Source organism: Pongo abelii, chromosome 4, assembly GCF_028885655.2.
Source record: "Pongo abelii isolate AG06213 chromosome 4, NHGRI_mPonAbe1-v2.0_pri, whole genome shotgun sequence".
Taxonomy (NCBI): Eukaryota; Metazoa; Chordata; class Mammalia; order Primates; family Hominidae; genus Pongo; species Pongo abelii.
In genome coordinates, this window is record NC_071989.2 from 136,177,967 (window position 1) to 136,202,278 (window position 24,312).

General features: G+C 38.8%; 1 protein-coding gene across 1 annotated transcript in view; it reads left to right on the forward strand.

Moving 5' to 3' along the window:
• CCDC192 (coiled-coil domain containing 192) overlaps window positions 1-24,312 on the forward strand; it is a 227,003-nt gene that overhangs the window by 138,674 nt on the left and 64,017 nt on the right. The window contains exon 6 of the mRNA XM_002815851.6: window positions 23,544-23,676. Within this exon, the coding sequence (XP_002815897.3) occupies window positions 23,544-23,676 (133 nt within the window). The remainder of the gene's footprint in view (window positions 1-23,543; window positions 23,677-24,312) is intronic.

Sequence of the window (24,312 nt, forward strand, 5' to 3'; positions counted from 1 at the left end):
AAAAATTAAACCAGTTTTATAACCATTCAAAACTTAACAGTTAAAATTAAACGTGAACACTAGTTTTATGGTCCCCTCTCTGCTGAAGTCAATAATTCTTATTTTGTGCTCAAAATGTTTTCCATGATACCAACCCCAGAGAGCAAACACTAGTGGCTATCACACGTGCCTCCTCTCCTTGACTTGCCCTTCAATTATTCTCGTCAGTCTGGCTTAGTCACAGTTCATCCTGTTGAAGTTATATGTAAAATAGTGCTTGATTTTCATTTGATTGAATTTACTCACATTTTCACAATTTTTTTCTTTATGCATAAAGCATATGTTTGATTATTACCTTGTTTTTACATGATAGACAGGAGAAAAGGTGGGTGTAGCCCTTAAGGGGAGTACCTGTTCAGCCTGTGGAAGAGAGTCCTCTGCAATATTTTCTCACATGGGGGAAGTATTGGCTGTTATGTGAAACACACAGTCACATTTACACACTCTGAGGGGTCAGGATAGCCTTCAGAGCCACAAACTTCTGTGGCATTCACCCAGATGTCTCCATCTCATGTTTTGGGGTCCCAGGTTGTCCCAACCAGAGCCTCGGCTGAGCCCTCTGTTGTCTTTGAAGCTTAGCAACCCTGATTATAAAACTCTGAATTTGCTCCTCACTGAAGCTATTCTCCCATAACAGGAGGGAAGAGACACTTTGTAAGCTACTAAAGATGCCTGGTGGTCCTCACACTTAGTTCTTAACTGTTTGGCAACTATCATCAGTTACCCATTATTCTCTGTAGGCTTCATCACAGCAAGCCAGTTCATTGTTTTTAATTGCTGCTATCCCTGGCCCGGTGCGGTGGCTCACACCTGTAATCCCAGCACTTTGGGAGGCTGAGGTGGGCAGATCACGAGGTCAGGAGATGGAGACCACCCTGGCTAACACAGTGAAACCCTGTCTCTACTGAAAAATACAAAAAATTAGCCAGGTGTGGTGGTGGGCGCCTGTAGTCCCAGCTACTTGGGAGGCTGAGGCAGGAGAAAGGCGTGAACCCAGGAGGCAGAGCTTGAAGTGAGCCGAGATAGCACCACTGCACTCCAGCCTGGGCAACAGAGCAAGACTCCATCTCAAAAAAAAAAAAAAAAAATGCTGCTATCCCCATGCTGAAAGAGTCTGAATCTTTGCACCAACCCAGATGTTTACCGTCCACCAGAATATTCTACCAAGTTAACACCAGTGGAAGTTTCAGCAACTGGACTACCACCTCATTCCAGGGACTATCTATGCCCCATATGCTACCCAGAATGGGATCCTCAGTATCCTTTAGAAACATTATTTTCCATATATATAATAATTAAAAAATGTTAAAATTCTTCCCTTTCTCAAACACATACCCCTTTCCGAACTAAGCAGTCTTAACAAGTTGTCTACGCTTCCTAACTACATTTGCTAAATTCAGCCACCTTTTTTTAATTTCACAATTTTTATAGATAATACATTCCTAGTGTACAACATTCAAAGCATCAAAAGCACCTGGAGGCTGGGTGTGGTGGCTCATGCCTGTAATCCCGAAACTTTGGGAGGTTGATTCAGGCAGATCACCTGAAGTCGGGAGTTTGAGATCAGCCTGGCCAACATGGTGAAATCCTGTCTCTACTAAAAATACAAAAATTATCCGGATGTGGTGATAGGCACCTGTAATCCCAGCTACTCTGGAGGTTGAGGCAGAAGAATTGCTTGAACTTGGGAGGCAGAGGTTGCAGTGAGCCGAGATCACATCACTGCACTTCAGCCTGGGTAACAGAGTGGAACTCCGTCTCAAAAAACAAACAAACAAACAAACAAAAAAAACATCTGGAGTGAGAATTCTCCCTCTCAACCCTTCCCTCAGCCCCATAGTCCTTCTTAGAGTTAACTGTTGTTTGCAGGTGTTGTGTACTTCCAAAGATGTCTGCTTATGTGTTTATGCACCACTCGCTTTTCATCCCATCCTTTCAATGACTCTATTCCCAGCTCCCCAAAGGCACCATGGCACCTTCATCATGAAACCATTTAAACCTTTATTGAATTTGACCACTCAGCAGCCTGCAGCACTGTTGATCACACCCTTCTAGAAACACTATTCCTTTGGGTTCCAGGTCATAACACTCTCTTGATTCCTTCCTCCAAACCCCCATCCTTCCATTCATTCTCTGTCTTAGCAGGCTCATCCTTCTTGATCCTTCATTAAATCCTTGAGTTCCTCACAGCTCAATCCTATGCATTTTTTCTCTTTTCACTCTCTGGTGTTTCCAGAGACAATCTCTTCAATTAAATGCCTTCATTTACACTTATCTGCAGATGACTTCCTGATTTGTACAGTAGTACCCCCTTATTCATGGTTGTGCCTTCTGCAGTTTTGGTTACCCACAGTAGAGTACAATAAGATAATTTTAAGAGAGTCCACAGTCACATAATTTTTATTACAATATACTGTTATAATTTTTCTATTTTATTATTAATAGTTAATCTCTCACTGTGCCTAATTTATAAGTAAAACTCTATCATAGGTGTGTATGTATAGTATAGGAAAAAACATATTAAAATATCTATAGCGTTCAGTTTCAGGCATCCACTGGGGGTTTTGGAAAGTATCCCCTGCAAATAAGGGGTGACTCCTGCATATCTAACCTAGACCTCCTTGACCGAGCACCACACTCATAGCCAAATTCCAAGTCACATACACGCATACCTCAGAGATACTGCAGGTTTGATTCCATACCACCACAGTAAAGTAAATAATGCAATAAAGTGAGTCACAGTAATTTTTTTGGTTTCCCAGTGCATATAGAAGTTACTTTTACACTATTCTATCACTTATTAAGTGTGCAATAGCTTTATGGCTTTATGACTATTGCACACTTAATAAACTATAGAATAGTGTAAACATAACTTTTATAACAATGTAAACATAACTTTTGAGCCTAACTTTTATAACAACCTTTATAACTTTTATAACAAAAACAATGTATATATCTTAATTTAAAAATAATTTGTTGCTAAACAATGTTAACAATTATCCGAGGCTTCAGCAAGTGGTAATCTTTTTGCTGGTGGAGGGCCTTGCCTCAGTGTTGATGGCTGCTGATTGGTCAGGGTGGTGGTGGTGGATGTTTGCTGCACTGATTGACTCTTGCTTTCATGAAAGATTCTGTAGTATGCCACACTATTTAATAGCATGTTTCCCATAGCAGAACTTCTTTCAAAACTGGAGTCAGTCCTCTCAAACCCTGCCACTGCTGTATCATCTAAGTTTATGTAATATTCTAAATTCTACTTTGTCATTTCCACAATGTTCACAAAATCTTTCTCATCCACAAGGAGCAACTCATTCATTCAAGTTTTATCATGAGATTGCAGGAATTCAGTCACATCTTCAATCTCCATTTCTAATTCTACTTATCTTACTACTTGCACCACATCTGCAGTTACTTCCTCTGTTGGAGTCTTGAACCCATCAAAGTCGTCCTTGAGGGTTGGAATCAATTTCTTCCAAACTCTTGCTAATGTTGATATTTTGACCTTCTCCTATGAATCACAAGTGTTCTTAATTAGTCTAGAATGGTCAATCCTTTCCAGAAGGCCTTCAATTTACTTTGCCCAGATCTATCAGAAGAATCACCATCTATGGAATCTATAGCCTGACAAAATGTATTTCTTAAATATTAAGTCAAAATTACTTCTTGATCCATGTACTGAAGAATGGATGTTATGTGAGTAGGCATGAGAACAAAATTAATCTTGTGCATCTCTATCAGAGCTCTTGGGTGACTAGGTGCATTCTCAATAAGCAGTAATATTCTGAAAGGGATCTTTCTTTCTGAGCAGTAGGTCTCAACAGTGTTCCTAAAATATCAAGTAAAGCATGCTGTAAACAGATGAACCAGACTTTGTCCTTCCATTTATAGAGCACAGGCAGAGTAGATTTAGCATAATTCTTAAGGACCCTAGGATTTTTGGAATAATAAATGAGAAAGTTATCAGCTGTAGTTAGCCCTTCACAAGAGAGTGAGCCTGCCCCTTGAAGCTTTGAATCCAGGCATTGATTTCTCCTCTCTAGATATGAAAGTCCTAGATGGCATCTTCTTCCAGTGGAAGGCTGTGTTGTCACCATTGAAAATCTGTTGTTCAGTGTAGCCACTTTAATCAATGATCTTACCTAGATCTTCTGGATAACTTCCTACAGCTTCTACCTCAGCAATTGCTGCTTCACCTTACACTTTCATGTTATGGAGACAGCTTCGTTCCTTAAACCTCGTGTATTAATCTTTACTAGCTTCCAACTTTTCCTCTGCAGCTTTCTTACTCTCTCAACCTTCCTAGAATTGAAGAACATTAGGACCTTGCTTTGGATTAGACTTTGGCTTAAGGAAATGTTGTGGCTGGTTTGGTCTTTTATCTAGACCACTCACATTTTCTCCATATCAGCAACAGGGTTGGTTTGCTTTTTTATTCATGTGTTCACTGGAGTAGCACTTTCAGTTTCCTTCAAGGACATTTCCTTTGCACTCACAACTTAGCTAACTCTATGGTGCAAGAGGCCTAGCTTTCAGCTTATCTTGGCTTTCAACATGCCTTCCCCACTAAGCTTAATCATTTCTGGCTTTTGATTTAAAGCAAGAGACCTGCAGCTCTTCATTTTACTTGAACACTTAGAGCCATTGTAGGGTTATTGATTGACGTAATTTCAATATTCTTGTGTCTCAGGGAATAGGGAAATCCAAAGAGATGGAGAGATATGGGAAAACAGAGATGGTTGGTTGGAGCATCAGAACACACACACTATTAACACCAATTATGTTTGGTGTCTTATATGGATACAGTTTGTGGTGCCCCAAAACAATAACAATAGTAATATCAAAGATCACTGATCATAGATCACCATAACAGATATAGTAATGATGAAAAGTTTGAAATATTGCAAGAATTACCAAGATGTGACAAAGTTAGCACATGCTGCTGGAAAGGGCACTGATAGACTTGCTTGACATAAGATTGCCACACACTTTCAATTTGTGAAAAATGTGGTGTCTGAGAAGAGCAATAAAGCATAATAAAATAAAATATGCCTGCATTCTCATGGAAATCTCAAAAGCCTCTCAAATAATTCAACATTCTTCAAATAGAGCTACATCTCCATGATACCAACAATAACACCCCACCTCACATGGAAACTTTTACCCACCTTACATCAGTGATCCTTATATAGGGTTACTCAACTCAGTATGTACCATTATAGTCCTTCCAGTTGTAAGCTGAAAACTGGGACTCATCCTGAATACCTCCCTCAACTTTCCCACCCTTATCCAAACCAGCACCAAACCCTGTTAATGTTAACTCTCTAGATCCTCCTTCTGTCAGCTTCTGCCATCATTACTCTGGTCTCATCATAACATGACTAAGTTATTGAATTAATTTCCTACCTGGTGTTCCTGGATTCATTCTGTCCTACTTAAATTTATTCTCTACATTGAAACCAGCGTGTATTAGGGTTCTCCAGAGAGAAATACAACCAATAGGATATATATACATACATACATATTTTATATATATGAGAGAGACAGAGAGAGATTTATGTTAAAAAATTGGCTCACATGACTGTAGGGGCTGCCAAGTTTGAAAGCTGTAGGGCTGGCCGGTAAACTGTGAATGCAGGCAAATTAGTTGATGTAGTTTTCAGTTCTAAATCTGCAGGACGGGCCAGCAGGCCGGAAACTCAGGCAGGGTTTCTAGGTTGCTTTATTGAGGCATGATTGCTTCTTCTTCAGAAATCTTCATTCTTTGCTTCTAAGGCCCTCAAAGAATTGCATGGAGCCCATCCACATTATTAAGGGTAACATGTTGTATTTAAAGTCAACTGATTATAAATGTTAATCATACCCACAAATACCTTCACAGCACATCTATGCTAGTGTTTGACCAAACAACTGGGCACTATAGCCTGGCCAATTTGACACATAAAGTTAACCGTCATGCAGGGTGACAGTTCTAAGTCTCCATTTGCTTATATGCATAATGGGAATAGCAATAATATCTATTTCACAGGGCTGTTGTTTGTGTAAATGAGTTAATATATATGAAACACCTAGAACAATACCTAGCCCACAGCATGCACTAAATGTTAACCACTATAAATATTAATAATATAAATCTGATCCTATCGACCACCTGCATAAATCATTACAATCACCTCCCATTGCTTTTAACCTCACACACCAGGCTTCTGTCTGTCTTTGCGGACTCCCACTCTCTCTGCCCGAGGCCCTCTGGATTTCATCCAGGCGCTGGTGCTCACCATTTCTCTTTCCATTGCAAGACCTTTACACACAGTGTTTCCTCTGCCTTAATGCTCTTTTCTCCCTGCATTACCTAATTAATGCCTCTTATCCCTAAGATTCCCTTCAACTGTGAAAATCTTTCCTAACTTCCTTAATGAGGTCACTTTTCTTATCATAAGCTCTCAGAATGCCATGTGTCATTCCCTCATAATACTTGTCACAGTTGGCAACTGACTGCATCTGTGTGATTATTTTAAGTCTGTTTCCATAACTAGACTCTAAATACCATAAAGCCGGAGATTATGACTGTCTTGCTTATCCCAGTATTCCCTGGGTTGCTAAGTTTGTCTGCGATAAACAAATAATGGCTTCATACATCGCTGCATGAGGCATTTACCCACTCATAGCACCAACTTACAAAGAACAAAGAGAAGCAAGGCCCAGTCACTGTGTGAACTCATATGACCATTTCACAGCTAGAAAAATGGAAGAAAGGGACAAAATCAAGTACACAATTTGCAGCTGTACTCAGAAAAAAGGAGCCAGCTAATATTTCATAAGGCAAGAAAAACAGTACAATAAAATCACATTAAATCATGATCAAGGTGCTCAAATCCTTTGACACTTTTGTGTGCTTATTAAAAAAAAAACACTGTCACATAAAAATTGTGTTGAGTATAGAAGTACTAAATTAAACAATGAATCATGAAGCTCTATCTGGAGCATTTGTCTGTTCACAAACACTGCCAGTGTCCTCATGGAGCTTATATTCTTGTGACTACTAATGTTCCCAACTGCCTTTTTCCTTACTTTGAAGAAATATCTATCCCTTGAGGAGAAATCCATTAGTTATTTTGTGCCTGAGATGTTTACGTAGACAAACTCTAAATTGTAGAATAAGCTATAATTCATAGCTTACCTTTAATTCTTTTCTTAAGCATTAACGAACATGTTTTGTTAGTATTTGTTAAATAATAAAACATGTTTGTTAATATTTAACTCAACTTTCTGAGAGGGTCTTCTCCAGTCTAATGTCTCTATGGTCAGACCCAGGAATCTGTATTTTAATTAGTTCCCCATGTGATTCTTATGTGTCCTTATGCTGGAGAACTGCTTCTAGGATTCTGGAATCTGGCTGTGCAATAGAATCACCTAGGAAGTTTCTCCCAAATACAGATAACTTAAGTTCCACCTCAGCTCTGGTGAATCAATCTCTAGGAACAGGACCCAGGATGTTCATTTTAAAGTTTTTTTTTTGTTTTTAAACCAGAACTCAATGTAATTTTTAAATCTGAGGAACCGTGCCTTCCTTCATTTCCAAAAATTTGCCCACCATTTTTATTTCAAATATAGCTGCTCTCCCATTCTCTCTTCTTTTTCTCTGGAAAGCACATTAGATTTTGTCGAAGATTCCCTTCTCTACTCCATGTCTCTTAAATGTCCTTCCATATTTTTCATCTGTTCATTTCTGTGGATTCTCACAATTTTCCCCACATCATCTACCAATTTACTAAGTCTCTTGTCGGCTATGTCTATTCTATGGTTTTACACATATGTATTTCCATTATTATAGTTTTTTACATTTTTACTTGATTCTTTTTCATGACCAAGTCTTTTTGCCTTCTTTTTATCTCATGTGGTTCCTTACCTAGACAATGCTATTTATCAACCTCTAGTTTTGTGCATACTGGAATGACTTCCTCCTTGTACCCCTTTCTTCCTAACCTGCCTAACTTCTTAGTACTTCAAGACTCAGCTCAGGTAATATCTCCTCTAGTAAACCTTCCTTGAACCCCAGTCTCGCCTCTGTGCTCCCAGAACACTCCACATAAATCCTGTCACAAAACATTATAATGAAAATTTATTATATATCTATTTCCCCCACAAGACAAAAGCTCCAAAAGAAAAGGATTATGCTTATTTCCTTTTGCTTTATTTGCCCAGCATCTGGCTTACAGTCTGGCATGTAGTACATACTCAATAAATGTTTGTTGAATGGAACTAAATTATTGAGAATCACAGAAAAACAAGCTCTTTCTAATGAGCTGTATCCTCTCTTAAAATTTTCTCTGCTTTGGAAAATTTAACCTGGTGAGAAAAACATGCAAGTCTTAAGCTAAAAAGTTTTTTAGTAGGTTATGTACTTGGAAAATTGGGATCAGTCCAACAGAAATGTTCAATTCTTGCTAAATGCCCACTTGACATTCCCAGGTTAAATACCACTTCTAGTAGAACATTCCTTATTTAATTTATAGGTTTTCTCCCACTTACTCTATCATAAAAGATAGCAATAAAAGTCCCATCAAGAAATAAAGAGAGCTATTGAGAAAAGTAATAGAGAAGTGACTAGATGCAATATTTCTTTCCTTAAAAATATGTACAGTGTGATGCCAGTTTGGGACAGAAGGAATAAACAGAAACCATGCAAATAATCAAAGTCTGTCTAGTAACTATACTTCCCATTAAGCCTTTTCAAATAACACATCAAGATTCCTTCTTTTCATACATTAGAATAACAGAATACTTCAAGATCCCATAAGACTTTTTCCCCCATAATGGACAAAAATTAGGTTAGCCAGCAAAAATCCCTGAGAGATTTTATACCACAAAAATGACCAGTTTTCTCTTTCTGTTATAGGATGTGTGTTTGTGTGTTAAGTAGACACAGGGATTAGAAAGGATTTAAAGTATTTTAAGAAGCATGGGTTACTTTTTTTTTTTTTTTTTTTTTTGGACAGAGTTTTGCTTTTGCTGCCCAGCCTGGAATGCAATGGCGCAATCCCGGCTCACTACAACCTTCACCTTTCGGGTTCAAGCAATTCTCCTGCCTCAGCCTCCCAAGTAGCTGGGATTACAGGCATGAGCCACCATGCCCAACTAATTTTGTATTTTTAGTAGAGGTAGGGTTTCCCCATGTTGGTCAGGCTGGTTTTGAACTCCCGACCTCAGGTAATCCGCCCGCCTCTGCCTTCCAAAGTGCTGAGATTATAGGCATGAGCCACTGCGCCTGGTCCATCTTGGGTAGCTTTCGAAATAAAAATAAACTATAATTTTAAGCTAAAAAAAAAAAAAAATTCCTGGCCAGGCACAGTGGCTCATGCCTGTAATCCCAGCAGTTTGGGAGGCTGAGGTGGGCAGATGACCTGAGATCAGGAGTTCGAGACCAGCCCAGCCAACGCAGCAAAGCCCTGTCTCTACTGAAAATACAAAAATTAGCCAGGCATGGTGACAGGCACCTGTAATCCCAGCTACTCGGGAGGCTGAGGCATGAGAATTTCTTGAACCTGAGAGGTGGAGGTTGCGGTGAGCTGAGATTGTGACACTACGCTCCGACCTGGCAACAAAGCAAGACTCCGTCTCAAAAAAAAAAAAAAAATTTTTATGCTTTTTATTCTCTCTGTTCCACACCTCACTTTGAACATTTGACGCTCAAAGCATTTAAACCATATGAGTTAATTCATGTGTATTAAACCCTGAGGTGGTTTAAAAAATTCCATTTGGCATTCGGAGAAAGTGAACATCAAGGCACTTGCCTCAGATTACTCTGTTGTTGATGGAGTTAGGAAAAGGACTTAGATTTTTTCCTGCTAAATTTCTTTGAAGCCTATGAAAGTCATTGAAATAACTGAAAAATGCACTGAGTGTGAAAACAGGTATGGAAACATTTTTAGTTGTTTTGATCTGCAAGGAGTTTTAAGGGAGTTGTGAGTGGGAAATAAGAATCAGAAGGACTGGGGTTTTTCCTCCAAGTCAGAGACAGAGGGAGTGCTGGAGCATTGAATGACTTGGTGCAGTTTGATACTTTGATTACTATTTTTTCATATCTACCTTAAGAAAGGAAACTGCTACACTCCACAAATTCCTTAACTGCACTGCAATATTTATAATTTCAAAAACCTGCAATTCCTTTGCTTCAACAAATCTCTTTCTCTCTCAAGCTGAAACTGGCCTTCTACAGAAAAATGACAGGCATGTTACATGGACCAAGTTCTCATGGGAACCTCCCCATCTGCAACATTCTGGAATTACTGCCATCCCTACTTCCCCCAACACACTCATGCTGGCCTCAGTGCCCTCATGGATACAAGCATACACATGCCCACAAGGACACGCACAGCTTTTGTGGCCAGCACCTGCCTGTTACCTAAGATACTCTTCCAGTTGACAGTTGATCTTTATAGTTGTATATATCAGAACCAACCAGAAAGCCTGAAAGCCAAATTACAGTCTCATGCCCAAACTTCCCCAAACTCTGACTGAGAAGGATTAAAGAGAATCTAGAGCATGCATATTTTTAAGAAACTCTTCAGATAGATCTGATGTGCAAATCCCAAACTATAGAACAATAGGGGAAACCTTAGCACCCCTTTTTCAAAAGAGTAGAAGATTGAAAGAAGCTCACCACTGAATTAGCTTATCTGATGGTAATTTCTTTTCTAACAGCCCCTGAATATTTATCATAAGTTTTCCTATTTCTTACACTAATGCATTGAGTTTTCCTATTTCTTATACTAATGCTTTGAGTGATGTCTGCTGGATGACTTCAGGCCTGGCTCTATCTGTCATTGAGGCTTTGCATTTCCCAATAAAAGCATTGTAAGTCACAGTGACAGTAGTATAGACTGTTCCTTCGTTAAAAAAAAAAAAAAAAAAAAAAAAAGAGGAGGAAGGCTGCAAGTGGGACACAAAAGGAAAGCTTAACTTACAAATCTGTGATAGAAATTGTACTACCAGAACCATATAAGATCTGAGATGGCTTCAAAATGTCTTCCCACTTTGAGGCCTATGTGCCTCTTTGGCAACAAAAACAAAAAGTAAGTATTTTTGAGAAGAGAGAATGAAATTTATAATTAAAAGGTAAAAAGTTTCAGTTAATTTGGAAAAGGCAAGTATTGTAATTATTGTGCTACCATGATCACTACCTCAAGAAATGTCTTCTGCACAGTAACCAAGAGCTGGAAACAACCCAAGTGTTTATCCATGGATGAATGAAGAAACAATATGTATACATACCATGGAATAGTATTCAGCTTTAAAGAGGAAGGAAATTCTGACACATAGTACAACATAAATAAAGTGCTAGATTTGTAATGGAATTAGAGAAGATGCCTTGCTGGAGAGTAAATTATAATGAGGACATCATGCTAAGTTAAATAAGTCAATCTCAAAATGAATACTTTGTGATTCCACTTATATGAGATACCTAGAAGAGTCAAATACATAGAACTAGAAACTAGAATTTTAGTTGCCGGAGGCTGGAAGGAGGAAGAAACAGGTAGTTGTTGTCTAATGGGTATTGGACAGTTTTGCAAGATGAAAACTTTCTGGAAATTGGTTGCATAACAATGTGCCTATATGTAATACTACCGAACTGTACACTTAGAAATGGTTAAAATTAAGATGGTAAATTTTATGTTATGCATTTTCAAATCACAATTAAAAAGAAAAAAAAGTCTTCCAGTTGAAAAGTCAAATTCCTTTGTGACTCAGAGTAACTGACATTGTCAGTTTAGATAAGGCACTCTAAAACTGAAATTAGAGCAAGTAGAGGTCATTTCAACTTTGATGCATAATATCTGAGCAAAATTAAGGAGCATATTATTTATCTATTTGTTCTTTTAAACAGTCAAAATGTATGTATTTGTTGTGCATCTCCTGAGCTTTAGTTTTACAGAAGCTTGGCCGGCCTTGGGTCAGCCTCACTCTTACCTAGAAGAAATCAGAGTCAATCCAGGGTGTACCAAGGATATGTTTCTGGGCACCAAACATTTTCATATCTGAGTGGTCTTGTTTCAGGTCATTGTCACTCCCACTATTACAAATGATGATCAGAAAGTTTGAATTCAAAACATAACTGATTAAATATGACTCACTTCAGTTTTCTGGGTCAGGACCATAGCAGGAAACTCACCATTTGTCTACATTGGGAAATCCTCAAACTCCTGTTTATTAACAACTCATATGATTATTCCTAAATTTTACATTCTCAGACTCTGGGAAGTTGTGACACCACAAGTTACTAGTGAGAGATGAGGCAAGTGGTTTTAAGCCAAATCCACAAGTTCCCTCCCTACCTGTTATCCGTGCATATCTCCCAGAGATGAGCATGTGTTGATGGAAACAGGCTTAGAGGGCTACCAGATAGGATACTGAGATCTACTTAAAGATCCTTGCTTGGGAGTTCAGCTTCATGTGCTGTCTTTTCTGTGCTAGATTTGTAATGGAATTAGTTAAGACATCTTGCTGGTGAGTAAATTAACAAGGTAGTCCCTGAATCCAACAAAACTAAAGAATAATCTGTATGTGATGATTTGTTTTAGAGCAAGGACATTTGTTTAGGCTTGTTAAAATATGCAATATGAAACTTACTAATATCTCCATAGTAAAAGTTCACATCACCACCACACCTTTCCCTCTCTCTCTGTTTACATGCTATTTACAAGTATCAAGTGCTGCTTTTATTGGTTCATGTGTTGGCAACCTAACCTTGCATACATATAACCCAATTCACTTGCAACATCACACTCTGAAGTTAAACTTATATGCTAAGGACTATTAAAAATAACCATATATAATGGCCGGGCGCGGTGGCTCACTCCTGTAACCCCAGCACTTTGGGAGGCCGAGGTGGGCGGATCACGAGGTCAGGAGATTAAGGCCATCCTGGCTAACACAGTGAAACCCCGTCTCTATTAAAAATACAGAAAATTGGCCAGGCGTGGTGACACGTGCCTGTAGTCCCAGCTACTTGGGAGGCTGAAGCAGGAGAATCACTTAACCCGGGAGGCGGAGGTTGCAGTAAGCCAAGATCAGGACACTGCACTCCAGCCTGGGAGACAGAGCAAGATGCCGACTCAAATTAAAAAAAAAATAACAACTATATATAAATCTAAATATTCTTGTCTCTCCACCAATGAAACATGGCTTCATAACATGAATAAAAAGCTTCTCTAAATAGGGGAGAAGGATAAAACAAAAAAAGTAACTAGAATCACAGCTGAAATGTTGAGTATGAGAAATTAAACTTGATTTAGAGTGCAAATACTGCTTGAAGTTCAGACCATTTCCCCAGGTGCTCAACTACTTCCACAGAGCAGGACTGAAACCTTTAAGTAAAGAAGTTTTCAGCTGTAGCAGACTATTGCTATTTTTTCCATCATCTTTCAAGGTTTAGGGTGTAGGTTGCCCTAGTGGTCAAGGACAGGAGCTTCAGGAAAGCTGAAGGGAGAGGTTAAGCTAATGATTGTCAGACTGTTAGACTCTAAGGTTTTAACTCAGAAAAACAAGGAGTGATTTTGTTTCAGTATTGGAAACATGGTTTTCTTATCATCAAATGGACAAAGACTACAGTGTCATCCATACTAGATCAGATATCTTCAGTACACATTTATAAAATTGTATGAATGTGGACAGAATTGGGAGGGACTATAAAATATGTTTGCAATGAGACCCCCAAAGTGACCTTGTCTTGTAGCTATCGGGCAAATGAACTTGAAGGTAGTTTAGCTTTGATCACTGGGTTATATCTATTGTTGTCAAGATCACATGCTTGTAATTTATTTGCAGATCAACTCCTTTCTTTGCTTTGTGCCTATAGTACCCTGAGGAACTTGGTTTCTCTAAATAAAGAACAGGATAGAATTGTAGTGGCACTTGCTGTCCCCTCTGAGCTTTTTTTTATATATGGTGCAGCCTATGTTACAGCAGATAACTGAGAAGAGGAAAATCAAGAACAGAGAGCTTTCAGGGTAGGAATAACAACTAAACTGTTGAACGCTATCTGTGGTTCTAGATAAAAATAGTTGTTCTCAGCATGTGCAGACCATATAGCATCAGTTGTGCAGCTCAGCAATGCTACGTGGTTCTGAGTACCCCAAGGAAAAAAACCCTCTGCTTCATCAACTTATTCTAACTTCTTACATTGCCCAGTCAGTTTGATATTCTAGTGAATATTACCTTTCAAGTAAAAGAGTCAAAAAGGAAAACCACATCTTGAGCCAGGAGCCAAGTTTGATGCTTTAATTTTTAGTAATTTCTCTATATGCGTTTAAATGTCCTTAGTCAAATTAACTATCACACATTGCTTCTAATGAAGTCAGTGGAAAATTTTACATTTTCTTAGGAAAAAACTTAGTTTGAGATTCTTGCCTCTATAGTACTATTTTTTGTTTGTTTCCAGACTCATACTAGATGAAAGCAATGGAAAAATTAGAGAACTGACTCATTTAATTGCAGCTATATAATATTCAACTTACAGATAATACTGTGAAGTCATGTGCTCACGATTCATTGCCAACAATCAATTACTTTCTCAGAAGTTTTACTTATAAAGAATAAAGATTCTAAAGTATTAATATCAGTAATATTATTAACTAATACCATGCAACTCAGCAATTTTCAAAACATTCACCTACATACTCCTTTGCTTTTAACACGGAAAACATGTTTATATGAGATCACGTCCATTTTACATTAAACCTAGACATTTCTTCTATAAATGTCTAAATTAACTCTGTCACAAGAAAGCTGCAGTTTTTTAAAAATATTGTATTTTATGGGAAAATAATACATAACACAGAAAACCTCCCACTTGGCTGTTTTCTCTAATTTCTCCTGTACAGTATGTGAAGCTATTTCATGCTGTTATAAGCATCATTTCTCCTCTTATGATAATTTTCCTTTTCTCTACTTTGGTTTCTTTATCATTTGTAAGTTGTTTTAAGGCCAGCTCTTGTACTTCACTGAACCTGTATCCCATGTAATTTCACTGCTTTCAGGGCAGAGTGGGGTTTGTAAAGGAGAAGAATAGTCATTGGGAAAGTTAATTTAATTAGGTTTTCCTTACTACACCAAAAACTCTAAAGGTGAATTAAGTACCTTGGTGCTTCAATACCTCAATTTTCCAGTCCTTGAACACATGCCTGTGCTTTCTGATCCCAGATAAGTCACAGATGGCCAATAGCTATCAATTTTCTTCCGGAAGACAGCTTCAGTCAAGTTCAAAGGGAGTGCTGGACACAGAAAAAGTAAAGTATCTGACCGATTATAAAGTTATTGCTCTTCATTATTTTTGTAATCATGTCAGAAGAGCTTAGCAGCACTTTCACTGAGCAGGTATGGGAATTCTTTTCCACCACTTGTAAATTCTATCCTCTCTGGTTTCTGTGCTCTTCTACCCATGTCACTTCTTACAGATGTTTGCCAATGATATTATACCAACAACTGTAGAGGTGGGGCTGAGAAACTGAAATTGCTTCATATATAGCTTTGGCTCTTTGGGCGCTTTCTGTCCCCAAGGGGAATTGGACTGGAAAACAGCTTCCTGCCAGGCACTGCTAGGTGTGACAGTGCACTTCTCTGTCTGTTCTCAGGGTGTGATTTGAGATTGTAAGACCAAGGAGATCTTGCTTTACCAGATCTCCTCTTTGGTGTACGTTTTCTCTTCGCATGACCTGCTTGAGCTCTCAGTTTTTTCTTTGCTATGCTCAGCCGGTAATACGAAAAATTATTTATTGTATGATAGCTTCTTTCTTTCTCAAAAATCTTGATTATCAACTTCATTGATGTTTACTGGGTAAAAAGATGCAGCAGCATTACCCAAAGAAAAGAACCTGCAAGTAGAACCTCCTTAATCTCAGAAATGGGTTGGAATATGGCATATAGCATAATGCTCTGTGAAAACAGGTTTGCTAGTAGACATTGATCCAGCTTTTTTTTTCTTTTTCTTTTTTTTTCAAGTTAGCAAGATCTTAGTTGCCTAGACCGTTCTATCAACTTCCTGGACCTTTCTCCCTGTCTACGTATACTACATAAAGGGGCCTGAGCCCAGTCTTCACTGGCTCTCTGTAAAGGGGGCGTTAAGTGAAGGCTGTCTGCCAAAAAGTCCCGCTGCTTCTGATACTAGAACCTTACACTTAAAAAATCTTAGGTCCCACTGCAGATTCCCATGACATAGCCATCCCACTGCTCTTCAGTTCTTATGGCCAAGGAGCAGCATAATATGGGGTCAGGGAAGGGGGCAATAAGACAAGTAATCAGAAAATCTGGCTCTGAGTTTTGCTTCTTGGAGCTTTATATTAATGAATTTGGTAAATTATTTCATTTTCTCTGTTTCTACTTCTCCATCTTCAAAACGCTGGACAGTTTGTCCTCTAAGAGGGCATCCAATTCTGTGTCATCCAAGATTTGATGATTCCATCTGACTCTAATTCATACTCAGTGGTGAAGTCCATGTCTGTAAGACTTCCTGGTCAGAGGTTAGACACTGCTTTCCCTTGCTTTAAAATAGATTTATAGAATCTGAAATGCCTTGGCCAGGTGTGATGGCTAATGCCTGCAATCCCTGCACTTGGGGAGGCCAAGGCAGGCAGATCACTTGAGGTCAGAAGTTCGAAACCAGTCTGGTCAACATGACGAAACCCAGTCTCTACCAAAAAATACAAAAATTAGCTGGGCGTGGCGGTGGGCGCCTGTAGTCATGGAGCAAGACTCTGTCAAAAAAAAAAGAGAGAATCTGAAATGCCCTCTTATCAAAACTCCCCACAATGTAGGACACTGGGTAAGACACTGAGGCATGCACAGCATAGTGATAGAAGGCAAAGTCTGGCGATAGACCGCAGAGATTTAAATTGTGACTCACCATTTCACTTTGGGCAAGATACTTAAAACTTTTCTGTGTCTCAGTATTTGCACCTAAAAATAGGATACATAATACTTCTCCTTCATTGGCTTGCTACAAAAATGAAATGAGGCTGGGCACGCTAGCTCATGCCTGTAATCGCAGAACTTTGGGAGGCCGAGGCAGGTGGATCATCTGAAGTCAGGAGTTCGAGACCAGCCTGGCCAACATGGTGAAACCCCATCTCTACTAAAAATACAAAAAATTTGCTGTGCCTGGTGGCATGTGCCTGTAGTCCCAGCTACTTGGGAGGTTGAGGCAGGAGAATCACTTGAACCTGGGAGGTGGAGGTTGCAGTGAGCTGAGATTACACCACTGCATTCCACCCTGGGCAATAAGAGCAAAACTCCATCTCAGAAAAATAAAATAAAATAAATAAAATAAGCTAGTACATATAAAGTTCTCAGAATGATGCCTGGCATATTGTAGGTGGCCAATAACTGTTAGCACCTCTCTGGAACACTCCCAGCAATGGCCTGTCTACCACATGCAGGGGAGGGAAGAGCACCATATTTTAGGGCAAAACATTCCAATTTTTGGACAACTCTACCATTAGAAAGTTCTATCTTATCACTGGAATTCATCCCAAGTGTAAGGTTATCCCTTTATCTTGTATTAATTTGAAGTTTCTCTTAAATAAATACTTATACAGGCATCCTGGAAAGCAGAACATCTATTGTCAAATGCCACTTCTGTATCTAATAACTATTTATCCTACAGAGGGAAAGAACTGAGACTTTCCTCCAACTATAGGCAAATTCTTCCCTTATAGTGAGTCAGGTTATTTGTTGAATTACTGGGATTTCATTTTCTTTTTATTATAAATCCCAAACCTTGGGTTTCAGGAGTAACTAAAATATATTTCTATAGCATTTTGCAACATAAAATAAGATGAGTTGGGACTCAGATGGGAGGGCTACTGCAAAGAACTGAAAGGTGTTAGCTTTAATTTCCAAGATCTGACTCTCTTGGCTATCAAGCACCTACAAATGGTCATGTGGGGTCAGGCTCTGGGTCAAGGTTAGGGTGAGTCCTAAGGGTTTGTGTATCAGCTAGCTCCCCAGAACTTTATCAAATTAAATAAGAAAAAGCTATGTCTTCCACTTGTGATTGTTTTTCATTCGAGGCATTTGTAAGAAAAGTTCTTCTGATCCATTCTTTGTCACTTTAGATGACTCAACAGAACGGTCACAATAACAAGAATCAATTCTGGATACTCCAAGGAAAGATACTAAAGGGAAAGAACAATACCTGGCTCAGAGTGCCCTTAGCTGGGTTCATCAAATCTTCCCTTTATTTCCTAGGTTCTCTAGAGATATCTTGGCAACTCATGCAATAAATGCCATCACACTTCACCAGCACACTTCAATGCCAAATTTTTATAACCAAGCTGTCACATTGCCTTTCTAGGTTACCTTTAAGTAACTTAAAAAAAACAAAAAAACTAATGGTGCTATTGATTAGTGCAGACTCATGTTGTCATTGGAAAGAAAAATCAACATCTGGAAATAAAAAGACCTTGGTTCAAGTCCATTTAGCTGTACTCACTGTACAACAAGGATTAGGTCCAGCTGAACTCTGGCAGCTCAACTTTCTTGTCTACATAGAGAGATACTAACACGGATGACAGGTTTCATCAATGGGCAGTGGCTGCTGAAAGTGTGAATAAATGATTGTGAATCCAGGGGTGCAACACAGGGTTAAAGAATCCCCAAATCAAAGGCCTGCCATGAACTGAAAAAGAACATACATGACACATATTTGACATCCCTAGACTTTAAAATATTCTCCTGAGGGTATATAAATACAAAACATGTAAAATTGACTTTTAAAGACAAGTTGTATCCAAATTCTATCACTATTTGTAAGTTTCATTACTATTATTGATTGGCTATTAGAAGAGAAATGCAAGGAAGAACCTGTGTATACCTTCTGTATTGAAACCAAATTCTCTTTTATGTCTTCAGTAGCAAGCATTTTCCTAGTGGGCCACTGAAGACAAAACCCCTTTGTTATACAGGCTCTCTAAGTGAAGGAGGCTGGGATGGACAGAATAAACTTCAGACAAAGTGGGAGGAAGCTCTGCCCTGGCAGGCCCAAGAGAGAGCTGCCGTGAGGAGCAAGACGCAGTGCCTTGGAGTGCTCCTCACATTATTACACGCAGGCAGCCACTGACTTTGCCTAGGCACCGGGCCAGCTCTGGCAGGAGATTGAATCAAGGCTATTTGCATGTCTGTTTTCAGAACATTAAGTTTTGTCTACCCATCCAAAGTGAGGAGGAGATCAATGCAATCATGCAGAAAACTTAATTTCTAAAAAAGAAGAAGAAATGAAACGTCTTGCTTTCAATTAAGTATAAATTTTATTTTCTGTAAAGTATGATAGCTCCCATTTTATTTTCTGTAACGTTTCAATTCTTCACTAAAACACTAAAGTATCCTTACAGAAAGTGCTTAGAAAAGATATTTTAGTGTTTTAGTGAAGAGTTGAAAATTTCTCTTTTGTGTTTTAAGAGTAATGACAAAACCAGAAAGATATAACTACTACACGGCATAGTGTCAGGTACTGTCATTTCTATGTTATGTCCTTGGATCCCCACAGTAGTCCTATGACATGAATCTAAGGCTTAGAAATGTCATGGGCCAGGCAATTGGGTAATTGCCACAGTTTAAAGTATGTGGAAATACCCAGAAATTTTAAACAGTGCTGGCAACTTCGTGTTGATGCTCTTCTATGAATAGTTCCCTGGTTATATCTAATTCTCATTAACTTGGAATAATGCAAGCCATTCAGCAATATGATACGAATAGATATTTCCTTTTCAAAACATTGCACAAATACATGATTTCCTCCCTCTTTCCACCCGGTAGGAGAAGTAGGAAAAGAGCACGGTAATAGGAATTTACCTCCAAGTTATAAAGCCTTCCTATCCTTTCAGTAATCACCAAAGAGAGTTCCTAGTTACTAAGGAGACCATAACAGACTGCATTAGATTCAAGTATGACATTTGGGTTGCCTGGCTAGTGAACGCCAAACAGCAAGGAAAATATTATTGTTGCTGAAATCATTTGATGTCTATGACTAATAAAAAACATGTTGGCAAATTGAATTGTTTGAAATGCCCAAAGGGCTTGGTTAAAGCTATGAATTAATAGCAAAGAGCAGTTCTTTCTGGAGAAAAGAAAAAAATAGATGAAGATGTTGAACTATTTTTAAATCTATCCGAGTAATCAAAAGGTCTCAAAAGAAACGTTAGACAGCCAATCTAAGTCTTTTATCCAATTTTTAATTTAAATTTAATTTTCTCCTCCCTTATAGCTAAATAATAAAGTGATATTTTTATTCACATTATCCTTGAATTCTAAGAGGCGCACAGGCTTTCTTAGCCTTCTTATCTAGCTTCTCACAAATACCAGAATTATCTTTAAAGTATACCAACTGTACCAACCCTGGAGGCTTTGAGGGCTGAGATGTCCATTTACTCATGTGCTGTGCCCCTTGGGGAGCTGGAGAAAGCCAGAAGTGGAAAGAGTTGAGGGAAACCCAACTTCCAGTGACCTCGCAACCCAAGTCCCACAGGTCACCAAGGGCCTGCCTGAAGATGTCCATCCAGTCCCTCCTTGATCTTTCCCAGAGCAGGAGGTCTTTGCCAGGATGCATCCTATCCTGTTCTGGATGCAGCTCTGATTGTTGGAGGGTTCTTTCTCATGTTGTGCCAACATCTGCCTCCTCATGGTTTCTACCCATTGTTCTTCATGTTATCTTGAGAACAACATTGTTTGACTCAGCTTCCTCTCCTTTTGAATAGTCTCTTAGGTAACTAAAGTCAACTGCCATGACTGCCCTGTATACCGTAATGTCTTCTCCAAACTAAATAGTCTCAATGTCTTTCTCAGATTATAAGGTAAATATACAAATATATAATAGTAAGAAGAGACAGAACATATAATCACCATAAAAGACAGACAGCAAAGTGGTCTGGTAATTGAATATTTTTTTAAAAAGAGTTAAAATTTGTACCTAGAAAGGTGAAATTCTTAACTGATATTGAGAACCCCTGGGTCTGTCCACTGAGTTCGTGCATTCTATCCATCAAATTATTCCATCAAAATGAAAATGTAGCTTGGTAAGACTTTTTCTTAGTGACAGACACCATGCCAGCTCCTAGTGACTGTTCATTAAGTCTCACCTCACTGCATTTATTTTTTCTTGTGTTTATTTACTGTCAATGCATACTTTGAGAAAAGTTTCTGGAAAAATACATATCTGCATGTGAATAGTTGTGCCGTGATTTGAGAATCTGAATACCATTTATTAAGAATTAAAGGAGGGGCAATGTAAGGAAGATAAATCTTCAGTTCTTTCTCCCCCTAATATCTTATAATGAAAAATTGCAAACATACAAAAAAGTTGAAGTAATTATATAGTAAACACCCATGTAACTCAAAAACTAGATTCTACAGTGAATATTTTACTATCTTCAATTTATCACATTATCTATTGTTTCTCTATCAAACTGTCTTATTTATGCATTTCAGTGCAACTTGCTCTCATCAGCACACCTAGTCCTTAACATTTCAGCATACATATCATTGTTAGTTCTTTTTGGACACTTTCTAGCACTCCCTTCACAATCTCTCTTGCCTCATTTTCCGTCATTCTCTCCACTTTCTCAATTTTCATTTCTGTGCCGTTCCTCCTACTCTATATCTCCAGAGTTCTAAATTGTAAACAGAAAGTGTAGAAATTTGAGCATGGAACAGTATTGAAGTGGAAAAGGTCAATGGTGACCATCCAGGACCTCACAAGGTGCTGTCACCACAGGCCTGGGATAGATGAGATCCTCATGAACAAGTTGACCCAAACCAACTCACAAGAGACAGAGGTATATATTAAAATGCCAACTTAATAATTGAAAAACACAGCTGTCCAGCTGTCAAATACCCAGACATATTTCTCGGTCAGCTCGGTCTTTCCTGAACTAATCTACATGACAGGCCAAATTATGAAGGCTTTTAGGGAATAGAGGCTCAGAAGAAGGGAATTCGTTAGAAGGTTTTCATGACTTGGAGGCAGAGGCTTTATCAGCCTTCGTGTTTCAACAGCTGGCCAGCATCGTGTCTGACACCCAGAGGATGCATTCTAATAATTAGTGCCACCTCTTTACAAGTACTGCCATGAAAACCAGGCCTCTGTGTTGTGACTCAGGGTAACTCTCACCTGGATTGTGCTGGCTGAACCTTGCCTAATTCTACCCTTTAACTCCTCTTAAAGAAGTTCCATGACTACCATTCTCCTCGAGTAACACATTTCTTTTAGCCGTGTTTATGCCATTAACTAAGCTTTAGTGAAGTCCTGATCTTCCTGTTTGGGATCTAGAAGATAACCTGATCTGGGTGACCTCCCAAAGGTTTAGATCTCATAAATCATCCGGATGATGTATGTAGTTGTACTGGCAACAAAGCAAAAAGTGAAATGAGATGTCTTTGAAATGAGAGGCCTGTTTCTGTTTAAGACCATTTTTGATAAATTGATTTTACTGGTGTTACTCTCAAAGAGGAGAGTGGTTCCCTACTGCCTGAGTATAGTGCCTTCAGAGGCCAGGGAAGAACATGATCTTACCTAGTGAGCAGAAACCATCCCTTCCCTATCTCAAGATTTATGTCTGATAAGAAATGTTAGTAGATTATTTTCCCGGCTTCCTAATTACCAGCCCACAAAGACTTGGCAAGGTGAGCTCTTCAATGGAAAGGTAGCTATACAAAAGCAACACGAAAGTGCAAATGCAACACCTTTCACAACAGACAGCTTCTCCAAAGTTGCAGATAAATCCAATTTTAATGAATCAAATCTACTCTGAAACCCTAAAAGGAACTTTCGAGTCATGAAGTCTTGAGGTGAATCCTTTGGTTATGTAACAAGTTCCTAATGCATTTCTCCCAAAGATTTAGATCTCATAAGTCAAATTATTTTAGAGCAAGTCATTCCTGTTCACTACTACTTAAAAACCATTCTTATGCTTAACGCTTTCTTACCCTTGACACTTTCCCCGTATGGATCCCATACTAAATATCAGAAAACACCAGCATTTGGTGGTCGCATCAGACACTTTAGAGTGTATTTGAAAGCAAACCATTATAGTGTTGAGGAGGAAATGACTTAGAATCAAGGCTCTATTTCACATGAGTCTACTTACAGAAGGGAAAAAAAATCTGATACTAGTAGGCATTTGTACCTCGGTGGCAAATGCCAACTGGCAGTAGAGTTCTTCTAATTGCCTCTATTATAAGCTACAGGGTTCTGACCCAGATAAAAACTCTTCAAGAGTGTAAAAGATACTATGATGTAGAGAGTAGGCTTTTTTTGTTGAGGGTTCAAACACTCTGACAGGAGCACATACACTGTTTCACAAACCTCAAACAGGACTAAATCTAGATAAACAGGGAGTGTTTCATCTAAGCAGGCTTCAAAGGCAGTGTTTGTTCAGACGTCATTCATTCCTTTTATTTCTTTGATGCGTCTGTCCCTAGTGATGGTAACTCTTATTTATTTATTTTTTTTTTTAAAGAAACTAAAGCATGAAAAGAAAGTGAAAAAGCTACAAACTGATTTGGCAACAGCTAAGCAAGAGGCTGCCATCACAGTTCTGGAACTCAATGAGAAGATAAAGACTCTATATGAAGGAAAGCCAGCCCCTAGAGGTCAGTATCACCACGTGACAGATCCACACTGGCCCATCATCTGGGTGATGTATGTAGTTGTATTGGCAACGAAGCAAAAAAAACGAGGCCACAGGCCTGGTCTGACCTCTGTGTGGCACCAATAGAGACAGCACATGAACTACTAACTCCGGGCTGGATTCACTTTCACCTTGAGAGGGGCAGGGAATGAATAAGCGGTTTGCTCATTAAGGGAAAGTCTGTGAGGCTGAAGAACTAGACTGAAATAGATCTGAGAAGTGTCACTGGACAAGCTGGGTGGTAGTAGGGGGAGGGCAGGGCGTAAGAAGGAAGGCCGGCGCCTGCAGGGACTGAGCTCTGGAGTGAGACAGAGCTGTCTGAAAGCACAGGCTGACAGACTAGGGCACAGGGAAGAGAAGAGAATCTTTTTTTTTTTTTTTTTTTTTTTAACCAATAGGCAAATGAACCAGAAACAAGCAGAGAAGGCTGGCTGGAGATGAAATCTGGGTAGTTCAGAAAATTGTTAATAGCCACATTGGTTCTGACTTTTTAAAAAAAGACTTCTCCAGCTAATAAATTATAAACACACCATTATGCAACAAACAAGCAAACAACAAACAAAAAAACCCCAAATCTCAGACTGTTATTTTAGCAAGA